The 12,307-nt window shown below is 28.5% G+C and overlaps 2 protein-coding genes across 2 annotated transcripts; both read right to left on the bottom strand.

The window, feature by feature from the left end:
- Positions 1 to 5,599: 5,599 nt before the first annotated feature.
- Positions 5,600 to 6,964, bottom strand: LOC128394106 (uncharacterized). The gene has a single exon (XM_053354361.1). It carries the CDS (start codon positions 6,788 to 6,790, stop codon positions 5,873 to 5,875), a length of 918 nt encoding a protein of 305 aa, XP_053210336.1. The 5' UTR covers positions 6,791 to 6,964; the 3' UTR covers positions 5,600 to 5,872.
- A 1,443-nt stretch (positions 6,965 to 8,407) lies between these two features.
- On the bottom strand, positions 8,408 to 10,853 carry LOC128393933 (5'-deoxynucleotidase HDDC2-like; the record flags this gene model as incomplete). Its single annotated transcript, XM_053354163.1, has 3 exons — positions 8,408 to 9,030; positions 10,244 to 10,550; positions 10,638 to 10,853. Coding segments are annotated over 3 exons (987 nt in total), but the record flags the coding sequence as incomplete, so codon positions are not given.
- Between the last annotated feature and the right edge of the window lie 1,454 nt (positions 10,854 to 12,307).

Below are 12,307 nucleotides of genomic sequence, written 5' to 3'. Positions count from 1 at the left end.
TTGGTTAATCTATTGTTAGATTATAATTCATTTTCTTAATCATGATTATCTTGCTGATTTTCTGATTACCTCTAACCCTTGATGATGATGATTATAATGATGATTAAACATTAAAGGTATAATAACATTTACCTGAAGATGAGGATGAAAAGTCAGTGACTCTTACACCTTATTTACATTGGTTTGTTAATATTTAGTTGATTGTTGTTTAGTTTATGTTAAATTATCAAACAATAAGCAGTTAAGTAAAAAAAGACAAAGAAATAACTTTTACAATTACAATTGAATTGCAATTGAATTTCAATGTGTAGGCAATTTAAGCTTTACCAATATTCATGGATATGCAATTGTGTTGAGTGCATCTTACAATCATTGTTAACAAATGATAATGATTAAGATGATGATGATGATTAGGATGAAGATGAAGATAAAACGATTTACAATTTACTGTAAATTTTGATGATAATAAACAGTACTGACCATTGGTCATGGAGAAAAGGAAAAGTCTTTCCATAGAAAAGTTTCTCTCTTATTATGGTTTCCATTGTGTTACGATTGCGTTTTGATTGTAACCTTTTCTTACAAAGGCCTTTGTTAATATCTTCTTTATCATCATCATCATCATCATCATCATCATCATCCTCTCCATCATCATCACATTCATCATAATCCAATGATGATGATGATGATAAAACCACAAGAAAAAAAGTCAATCTTCAAATTACCTTTGTCATATTGTTATATCCTAGAAATTGGCTCAATACTTTAGGTGGTGAAAGTATTTAACTTTTTTTCTTGATTGTAATTGTTAATTTGCTTTAATACCTTCATGTTGTTATTGTTGTTGATTTGATTTCAATTAAATTGCCAAGGTTATGATTAAATTGATGAAAAGCTTTTGTTTCAATCAAGTTAAATTTTGGCTCAACGAAAAAAGTTCATTTCTTTCAATACCTCTGATTGTTTCTGATTAATCTTAATCATTTCTGTAATTACAATCACTTGATTGGGTTTCAATTTATTATTATTATTGATTTTTGTTGCTGTTATTTAATAGTTACACCTTAATTGTTTGCTAATACATAATATATATACCTGATTATTATATTAAAATGTTAATTGTTGGTTAACCTTTTCTGATTTTTTTGATCATTTTTTTTAAACTGAACCTTTTTTTAAACTTTCCAATGATTAAGGTTATTGCAATTTAATTGCATTGTGTTATTAATCAAATCTCAATAGGATTTAATTGCATTTCTTGATTAACAATTAACCTTATGTTGATTCTGATGAGATTGATGTATAAAGAGTTAATTTAGTTTGACCAATCAATAGTAAAGTGGCTGTAAAGTTAACTAATAACAATTTGAATAGTTGGAAGGTTAAATCAGAACAAATTATATTTAACTTTTAATTTAATCTAATCAAAGTGAATTTATAAATTGTTACAATGAGAGGAAAATTTTTTTACTTTTCTTTTTACCATAACAAAGTAAAGTAACACAATTAATGATCGACCAACAATCAGCGACGATTACAATGAGCAAGAGCAAATTAACATGACAGTTGATAGACAAATTTACACACTCACATACACACACAATCAACCAACAATTAGCATAATTATTGAAACTATTGGACTTGATAATCAAAGTTACAGATCAAAATTGTAATCAGAAAAATTGTCAACGGTCAACAACAAATTACCAAGGAAAAGTTTTTTCAAACATTTGAGAGAAAAAAAATTGAAAAACTCAAACTTGTTGCATGTTCGCAACAATCAATGCATATAATCAACTAATCAACCAACTAACTATTAACGATGATTATGATTGCAAATAATATTATTTATGTGAATCAATTTTATCTCTTTCTTTCTCTCTTTCTCTCATTAACTATCAAGAGAGAGAGAGAGAGAGAGAGAGAGAGAGAGAGAGAGAGAGAGAGAGATATTTAGTTTCTCGTAATCCGATTGATGCAGCCTGGGACATGTAATGGTTATCAGAGAGAGAGAGAGAGAGAGAGAGAGATGATGATGTTGATGCCGTTGATGATGATAATGATGATGAACAGAATCTTAAGAAGATATTGAAGAGAAAATTAAGAAGAGAAGAAGAAAAAAACACTTGACTTGCCTTAAAGTCATAACTTTTTCCTTAGGACGTCTTAGAACCGCTTCAGGCCGTTCTAAGGTAAAATCAATCATTTGATCCCGTTTTATATGTTACCTTATAATACTTATTATATTTGCCCTTTTCAAATGGTAACAAATCTTATGCTGCTTTTTGAGATATAATTAATTTCAGTTTGAAAGATGATCATTAAGATAGAAAGAGAGAGGATGATGAAGATGAAGATGAAAAGCTCTGAGAAATTAAAGTTAAGAAAAAAAGACGAAGATGAGAATGATGATTTCTGATGAAGGAACCATTAGGTAATGTCAACACCCGAACTGACCTCAAGCATTTTCATTAAATTGCGTTTTACTTAATAATAAACTTTGATTTCTGATTAGTCGTTATTATTATTATGGTTCTGATCATCGTTATTGTAATTTAATTTCATTTAATTTGATTTTCATTCACCTTTTACTTTATTGTTTTTCTTTTACTTTGCTTTCCATTCAGGTAAATTGGGTAATTTGTTACTCTAATTGTGTTTGTGTTTACTTGATTAACTTTATTTTAAATTTGGTTAAGTTTTCAAGAGCATTTTCAAATCAGTCTCATTGTTTGATTTGCTTAATTGTGTATATAAATTAGTTGATTAGCATTCAAGATAATCAATTGATAACTTTAGTTACTTTCGTACCCTGGGTCCAGTTTAATTGTTATATTAACGCTGATTAGCAATTTAAGTTTTATATCTAACAATCAATGTTGATTTAATTATTACCACAAGATTAGTTAATTTTAAACAATTTAATTGATCATCTTTTTTTTTTCAACTTATTCTGTATTAATTGGAAGTTTTTTTTTCTTTAATTTTTATCTATAATAATTAACTGATTAGTTTAATGAGATTATGTTAATTTAATGAAATCTTAATCAGTTAATCAGGATTAAAGGTAATTAGCAAATTGAACCTTAATTTATTTTAACTTAATAGTTGAAATAAGTTAATGATTTTTAAACAATCAATTTAATAATAAGAGGAAAATTATTTTTATACAATTAAATTAATTACTGTTAAAATACCTTTGTCAATAGTAATCAACGATTGTTGAGTTAATTAGCTTGTGTTCAAGAGTAACAATTAAGTTTGACAGAAACTTTTGTCAAATTATTGATATTTTCCCATGTTAATTAGATTAGTAAATAATTTCTGATGATTTAAGATTTTCCATCATTCAGATTTTACCCTTGAGACATTGAATTAGATTCTGAAGTAAAGAAATAAAAATTCTGAGCAATAATTCAATCAGAAAAAAAAAGTTAAACTAATGATATTAAATGGAAATTGAGATAATTATCAACATCGTAATGATAAAAATAAAATGAAGAGAAAAAAATTAAACGAATGATGAGAAATACATGTTGATGAATTAAAGGAGCAATTTGATTAAGAAATTAGTTGAAGATGAAGTTAAAATCCTAACGGTGGCCTCATCTGAACATGAACTTGATTAACTATTGGTGAAGATGAGGATGATGATGGAAGATAAAAGTGAGAGAGAGAGAGAGAGAGAGAGAGAGAGTCATTTTGTATCTTCCTTGTTCTCTCTCTCTCTCTTTACAATTCATTGATAATTATAATTAGAGGTTCAGAGTTAATCTCTCTTACAGGTAACCTTAGGTAGAGAAATTTTTGAAACGAAAATTTTTCTCTCTCTTTTCCTTTTCATCTTTAATTTACATTTTCATCATCTTCATCTCTACTTATCTTCCAATCATCTTACACCTTAACTTCATCTTAATCTTTATTCAATTTTTCATCCTCATCTTTATATTGACCCAAGTGGCTTAGACTTGAATCGTGACCTTTGTTAGGTAAACAATCAATGGCAATGTTATTTACACATAGATTAGTAAACATCATCATCTTCATCTTCATCTTCATCTTCATCATCATAATCTTACCTTAAGGATTTATCATCTTCATCCTTCACTATTATTATTTATTTCTCATCAATGTATAAATCAAAGTAACGAGATTCAATAGATTCCCTCCCTAGATTTAATTGTTTACAATTACTTTTCCAATTTCAGTTAATTCCGTTATTATATCAGGTGAATAGGATATAACTGTTATTGTCGCGAACTGTTCAACTTTTTAAATTAGAAAAACTTTTTTGATTCTTTATTTAATCATCAAATTAAACTGTGGACTTGATGATAACTTTGATTGACCACATCAAAGTAAAGGTCACTTTCGGAAAATGATTATAACAAATTATCTGTTAATAGTTTATTAGGATGATTAACATTAGAAATTGATTGTTAGTTGAATATTAATTTCATCTTTCTAATTGGTGATTGATTGTAACACTTTGATTGTCTCAAACTATTTCTTTATGAATACATAAATTGATTTAAGATAATTAAAGTTAATCGTTCATTTAATTGCTCGATTTATTGGATTATATTATCTGAATCACTTGATAGCAAATTATTACCTCGTTTCTTGTTACCAACCAACTGATTTACAATTAACATTAAATTTACTTTTTTTCTTTAATTGTTACTTGTTGATTTAATATCGATGATGTAATTTTAACCTTTTCTCTTAATCTGTTGTTAATCATTTTGATTATAATGATTTGATTTTGTTTTGTCTTTCACTTTAATCATCTTCATTAACAATCTCATTTCTCTTACAACTGTTTAACTTGATGATTAGTTGAAAGTATAATTTACTAACAACGTAATCATAATAATATAAGAAAAAGATTTTAAATTAATTATATTAATTGTGGGAATTTCCCAGAATAAATTAATATTATTTATAATGAAAACAAAGATTGATAAAGAGAGAAAATTGTTTTGTTTTAAATTGATTGTTTTACCAATGGAATTGTTAATTTCACCAGTAAAGTTAATTGTTAAATTAAATGAGCGAAATGATAATTCAAATTCAAGAAGAGAAAAAATTTAGAAAAACAACCATCTAAAAGTTACCTTGCTTAGAGATTAAAGAAGAGAAAAGAAAACCAAAATCAAATTCTTTAATTAATTTTGAATAAATTGAATAAATAAAAACAAATAATTAATTCCAAATTTTAATTGCGACAATTTGATTGAGAAAAGAAAAAGAATTTAATTTAAATTTGGCTCTGCAAAATTCAGTTCCAATATTCGACAATAGGGTGAGTTAGTTTATAGAAGTAAAATTTCAAATTTTAAATTTTCTTGGAAAAGTCAATGAGCTTAAATAACGAAAGAGTAAAAGTTTAACCAATTTCTTTAATTAATTAATTAGTTTATTATTATTTGATTTGTTTATTTGATTGTTCAAGTAATTAGCTATTAAGAATTATTTAAGAAATGCTAGTGAAGAACCAACAATTTTGCCGGTCCGCTGTAAACTGTAAGTATCTCATTTGATTTTGGTTTTGTTTATGTTGCAAATTTTCAGACAAATTTCATTTGATTCAATTTGATTTAATGTTTATTTTTGTCTTTTTTTATTAATTGTTAATTTTGGTTAATTTTCAACATGTTTAGCTTAAGTACTTTTCTACTGACTAGTTAATTAGTCGAAAGAGAGATAGAAAAAGAAAGAAACAAGTAAAAGGAAAAAATTGATTTTCTGTTTGTGTAATGATGTATAAGAAGAACAAGAGATTAATGGCTTATAAATCCCTTTAAGAGTGTTTGTTAATTGATACCAAATGGATTAGAGCAACAGCTGATTTGAAATTCTTTTTCCGTTCTTATAAATAGGTTGATGCCGATTGTGGATCAGCGAGTTCATCTGCTTCAGCCTTTTCTCTTTCATCGCGTTTCCTTTGGTATTCGTCCAAATATTCAGCATAAACATGGTAAAATTCGTTAACCGCCTCCTGATCAATTCCTTCTCTGGCAGCTACTTCCTCCAAGGATGGACATTGGTCCATATCCGCGAAATAAGGGACATCACAAGTTCCATTCATATATTCGGGAACATTTTCTAACCCAATAAGATCATCGATATTGTTTCGATTGACAAAAATGACCAATTCTCGAATCTTGGGAGGAGTAAAGGTTCTAACCATTCGGTAAACAGCCTTGAGAACCACTGGCATCTCATAATAGGCCACATAACCAACGGACGATGGATAATTACCCTGGATGAATGACATGGTTTCTCTTAATGAAGACATATCCATGGCAGTCACGGCCGGATTACGACAATCATAAATCAAACCGAACTTCATTCGTGTTGAAAGTGCGATCCGATCAATCATCTCCAAACCAAAGATACAAAGACGTGTCATGAGAGGCATAAACTCTTTGGGCACCGGTGGAACACAAAGTCGAGAATAATAGGTGATCATACCTTTTTTATCTTTAACGTACATATGATTGGCACCAATTCGAAAGAATTCCTTTGGAAAATCAGTCTCTTTGATCGAATTGACACCAACTTGTTTTCTCCATCTCATTGATCGAACCAACATCTTAATTGCTTCATCTGCTTTTCCATCCTTCTCATCTAAATATCTCCAGACAAGATAATCATTCTCCATCACTCTGGTGTAATCATCTTTTTCGTACAAATCACAATTTTCCTGATATTCCTTGTCAAATGAATCACGAATCGATTTTACTTTCACAAAATCTTCATCACTCATTTCCCAAATCGATGTCATGTTTAACTAATTGTTTCTCCTTAACCAGAAGAATATTTTTTCACCAGTTAATTAATTGGAAACAGAAAAGATGATGATGATAAATGGATAAAATTCAATTGGATCAATTCACAATAATGAAAATCGATGATTTTAAAAAGATAATTAACTCGATGATGATGAAGATTCAAAAGTGAAAGAAAATCACTAGCATCTTTTGTCTTTAACCGAATCAACAACTTGAATCAGAAAATGGAATTGATAAAAATGAATGAAAAATTCGAATGGATTAACAATTTATTCGACTCATTAATTAACCAACAAAATAAATGACATCATGTAGAATTGATGATTTATTGAACCCTTTTAATTGTTGAGAGTTTCCTTATATCTCGCAATAAAAGGGACATGATGATTTAAATTGTACAAAGATAATTTGTTGATATTTTCCTGTTAACTTGGTAACAGTAGACGAGAAAAAAAAATGATTGTTGTTAATTGTTGATTAATTTGAATTTCCAATCAATTGTATCCCCTCAACATACTTTGTAAAATATACGATCCAGAGGCGATTGTTGGTCGACACATACAGAAACCCGCTCGATCGATGAACGAAAACTTGAAACTGAATTTCGCATGTTCAATGCACTTCGCAGCCTCATAATCGCAACCATATTCACTACAGGCGTGGACACAATAATCGTCGTTGTTATTTTTACACAGAATATTTTCACAATATTCACACGAAACTGTTAATGGAAAAGGAATCGAAAAAGAAAAAGAAAATTTCATTCCAATTGATTAGCTGATCATCACTTTCATAGAAATTGATGGAACTTGATGATCTTTTAAGATGAACAATTAACTTTATTTCCTCTCAATTAAAACAATCAAAGTGAAAACTTACCCATGGTTAATAACATGATTATTATTGAAACTTTGGCACAAACAATTGAAACTTTCTCCATGTTGATTGAATCTCATTCGGTTCCAAATGAAAGATCAATGACTGAATAGAAATTACAATTTAGTTTTTTTTTCTTCTCGTTACCGATCATTATATTAATTTCATTCGCTATCAAATTAACTAATCCCGCGTATTTGTAGTTCTTAAATCATTTAGGAAAGTTAAACACGTAACAAACTAAATGAAAATAAGCGTAAAATGATTACAATAATTAGAGTTAATTTTCTTATGTTTCTATAATTAGTCCAATCACCGTGATTGATATGGTACAATTAACTCTGCACTCCCTTTAAATTGAATGAGAAATTGAAACAACAATCAAATTAATGATCAATTTTGTTTTTCACCAAAAAAGAGACAATTAAATTGTTTTGCTTGAGGCTTTAAAAATAATTTACTAATCAAAATTGGTCACAATTGATTTTCAATATCAATAATGAAAATTAATACAAACATTTATAAGTAATTAAATCAGCTATAAACGGGATTAAACCATTATCACTGATTAAGAAAACTATTAAACAAATTAATCGCAATTAAACTTATCGCTGATAACAATTGTTGATCAAGACTTAAATCAACAAAGGATTTAAGTGAAAATTATTGATCTCAATTAATCAACATTCAATTAACATTCACGTTAATTGGTAATGACAAATAATCAAAGTTAATTAAAATACAATAAATCATTTAATCGTTTATAAAGATTGATGATAAAATAAGGGATCAGGGTGGGTGAAATCGCGGTGGTGGTGGGATAATTTTATATCGTTAGGACGATAAAAAGGTATTATGATTATACAAGAATTAAAGTTAATTAGTTGGAGTAATTAAAGATCACTATTTTCACTCTTTTTTGTAGTTTTCCGTTTTTCTTTGCTATTGATTGGCTTCTTGGGCTCCTTTTTGGAGGAAGATGAAGATGAAGAGAGAGGTGAGGATGAGGTTGAGGTAGAACCGGAAGGGTTCGCCTTTGGTGGACTTCCGTCTTGATTACATGTTTGAACGCAAGCATTTGCCAAGAATTCAGATCTCATGTGAAGTATTTGTCCGATCATTTCTTTCAATTCTTGATTCCGAATATAAGATAATATCCTTTCGAAATCGAAAAATTCGCCCAGTCCTGGTAGAATTCCGGTTCTTTTATATTCTATTTTCTCATATTCGAAGGCTTGAAGAACTAAATCAAATCGATCAAGTTCTTTCGTTAATTGTGCTTCGGCTGTTAATTGCTCTTCATATTCTGAATATAATGAGAGGAAATTATCGGTTACCGTTGATGGTAATAAAGAACCTGTAAAGAGAAGAGAGAGAGAGAGAGAGAGAGAGAAAGTTAATCTCATTGATCTAAAATGATTAACCATCTTATTTGATCAAAGGGTTACAATCAATCGGATTAGCTAATTGTTGGATCAAGGTAATGATTAAAAACTTGAGACTGTAGCTACTTATTCATTTCGCTATCTACTAGATTGTATTAATAGATTTTCTTTATCGATTTTCTTGAGTATTAACAATTAATACCTAATTAATAGATACAATTAATACTCTCATCACCTAAATTCAATCAGTTGAACAATTAACTTGATGAAACATTTCAAATTGGTAAAAGGCTTGATTAATCTAATTGTTTCTTTGATTATGTTGAGAAAATTTAATTATCAATCCTTTAACTTTCTTGAGATCTGTCAAAATCTCAACAATTGTAAATCATGAAGCTGGATTAACTTAATTACCTCTAGTGTTACATGAAATTAATTAATCAAGTCTCTTAATCAAGATAAAGTTTTAAGTTATTACTTTTCAATAGCAATTAACTTTTTCCAATCGATTGGATTTAGATTAATAGGAAATTGTCAACAATTGATTTTAGTGAAAAAACTCATCTAACAATCATAAGTTAATTGTGAAAAGACCGTAATTAAAGTTAAATGATTAAAGACTATGACTATTAATCAAAGAGCCAATCAATTGTTTGACTAATTGTCTACAATTACTCAAGATTAATATCACTTTGAGATCAAATTAATTGTATAATCAAAAGAAACTGGACAATTGAAGATCAGTAAATCAGAAATGTTTATCTACCAATTAACTAATTCAATTATCAGTTGTTACATATTAACAATTCAACGTTTTCTTTTGTAATGGAAATGATTGATTAACACAATTAACATCTTCCAACATTTAACCGACTTGATTAAATCTTATTGAAAGAGATCAACCAACTTAAGCAATTCAATATCAAGGTGATTGGTAAATTCTGGTAACAATTATAATTGACTCAAGAAAAAGTAAATTGTTCAAGTTGATTGTTAAGAGAAAGAAGAAAAGAAAATTAAATTAGTAAATTACGATTCGTAATTAAACAATCGGGATTTTGCTTTTCATTCAGTCAAGGTGAAGATTAAACCGTTGGATTGATTGATTGTTGCGCTTTTTTTTCAATTCAATTTTTTCTCAATTAAATCGATTTTTAATTGTTCTGATTTTCTTCATTCACTTACTCAGGTATTGGACGGCATTCTCTTCCAGTCGATGTTTCTCTTCGGGTGATATGTCGTCGTACGGAGTAAAATCACCAACGATGCATTCGGCAATATCATGGACCAGAGATAATTTAATTACTTTATTAAGATCAACTTTGGTTGTATTGCTGGTGGACAATACGAGTAAGGGTATGATGGCCATTCGATACATATGACCAGCGATTCGTTCAGGTGAGTGTATCTTATTTAGAATCCAACCAGTTCGTTCAATTTGTTTTAATTTACCAACTTCCATTAAGAATTTAATTTTACCAATATTTTCAGTCTTCGTTGAGAATCAATTGAATCGGAATGAAAACAATGAGAACAATTAATTTTGTGATCATTTAAATTCATTTATGGTGATAATTACCTTGCTTTGGTTAATCTGTTGGCGATTGTATAAAGCTTGATTTAAATTAGAGTCAATTCTTGTTTCATCTCTAATGTGGCGACGGTTAATTGACGATTCTAATATGGTTGAATCAATTGTCTCATCCAAAACTGGTGATGGTGATGGTAATGATGATGACAACAATTCTTGATGACTTGAACCAGCTCCGGGTGAGGTTAATGGTGATGAGGATAACCGTTAACGAAAATATCATCGCCATTGATTAAAAGGTTAATGATGATTAAACTAATGGTGATAATAAATGTTGACCTTGCATAATAACCACAAACAGAGGACAAGAGGGTAAATACTTTCATTATAATTAAATTTCTAGTAATTATCACAACTCAATTAAAGAAAATGACCTAATATAATTAGTTAATTTCAATTAATTAGAAAGGTAATGAGATGCAAGAGTCTGAGAAGCAACAAGAAAAAGGTATTAAAGACAATCAACTGAAAAGGTAAAGAAAATTAACTCATTAAATTGATTAGGGACTTGAAAGATTAATAAAGAGAAATAATTAAATTAACATCAACGTTTTAAGGTTAAATTTGTATATTAAATTAATTTCAACAAGAGTGTCAATTTAGAACAATTAACTTTTAAAATACAAAGAGAAAAAGAAACTTGATTAACAATCGATCATCACCATTTATACTTACAATTATCTCTTAATTGTATCTCTTTCCCTCTCTCTCTCTCTCTCACTAATGTATATTTGCTCTTGATCGTTTCTCTTTAATCGCAATCAATCAATATATGGTTTAAATATCTTCGTCTTAATCATACAAATACTAATCTTATCTTCCTTTTGTCTTTACAGATTTGCTACTCCAATTGTCACAATCATAACAATCTTCATCTTGTTTACCTTTTTTTACCGTTATTTTCACAATAATATCATCATTATTTGCTCGTTGGTTAAACAACTAGTTTTGGTTTTTTCTTTCCTCATCAATCTCTGTGTCGTCTATGTATTTATCTTACATTAACAGGATTAATACACTATCAAATCTTTTAATACAAATCCCTTGGGTGATCCCTATTATCATTAACTTGATCATCATCATCATTATCAACATGATTGGAATCATTGATTTTCTGTTTACCTTTTATTATACCAAACTGAATCATTCCAATAACAACAATTGTCCAAATTGTGATTTCTTTTCATTTGTAATCAGCTTTATGATGGTTCGTTGTGTTTGGCTTGAAAATTTTCCATAATCAAGTAAACATTATTATTATTAAACCAATCAACTGATAAACTTCAATTAATCAACAATTGTAAACATTAATGGACTGTTTTTCAAATGGTTAATTGTTTCTTCATGATAATTGTGTAATTAGTTTTTTCCAGTGTTGTAGTTTATCAACAAGACTATTAATAAGTCATACGACTTCGTACTGATTGTCAACTTGTTTAGATTGATTGTCGTAACTATTAACCTTCAAATTAACCTTAATCATCAAGCTTAATGATTAAAGGAAAGGTTCATTCCTACGATAATTATCAAGATACAAAGATTAATTCATTTGGATTAACTAAAGATGATGATTAAGTCTTTAGATGCCGGTGATTTAAATCTGAGGTTTTAATAACAAAATCAATTATATTAAAGTAAATAGCAATAGGGATCAATTG

Source organism: Panonychus citri, unplaced genomic scaffold (assembly GCF_014898815.1).
Source record: "Panonychus citri isolate SS breed McGregor unplaced genomic scaffold, ASM1489881v1 Contig00139, whole genome shotgun sequence".
NCBI classification, from domain to species: Eukaryota; Metazoa; Arthropoda; class Arachnida; order Trombidiformes; family Tetranychidae; genus Panonychus; species Panonychus citri.
Note: the sequence above shows the minus strand (reverse complement) of the source record. Positions and strands in the feature narration are given on the sequence as shown.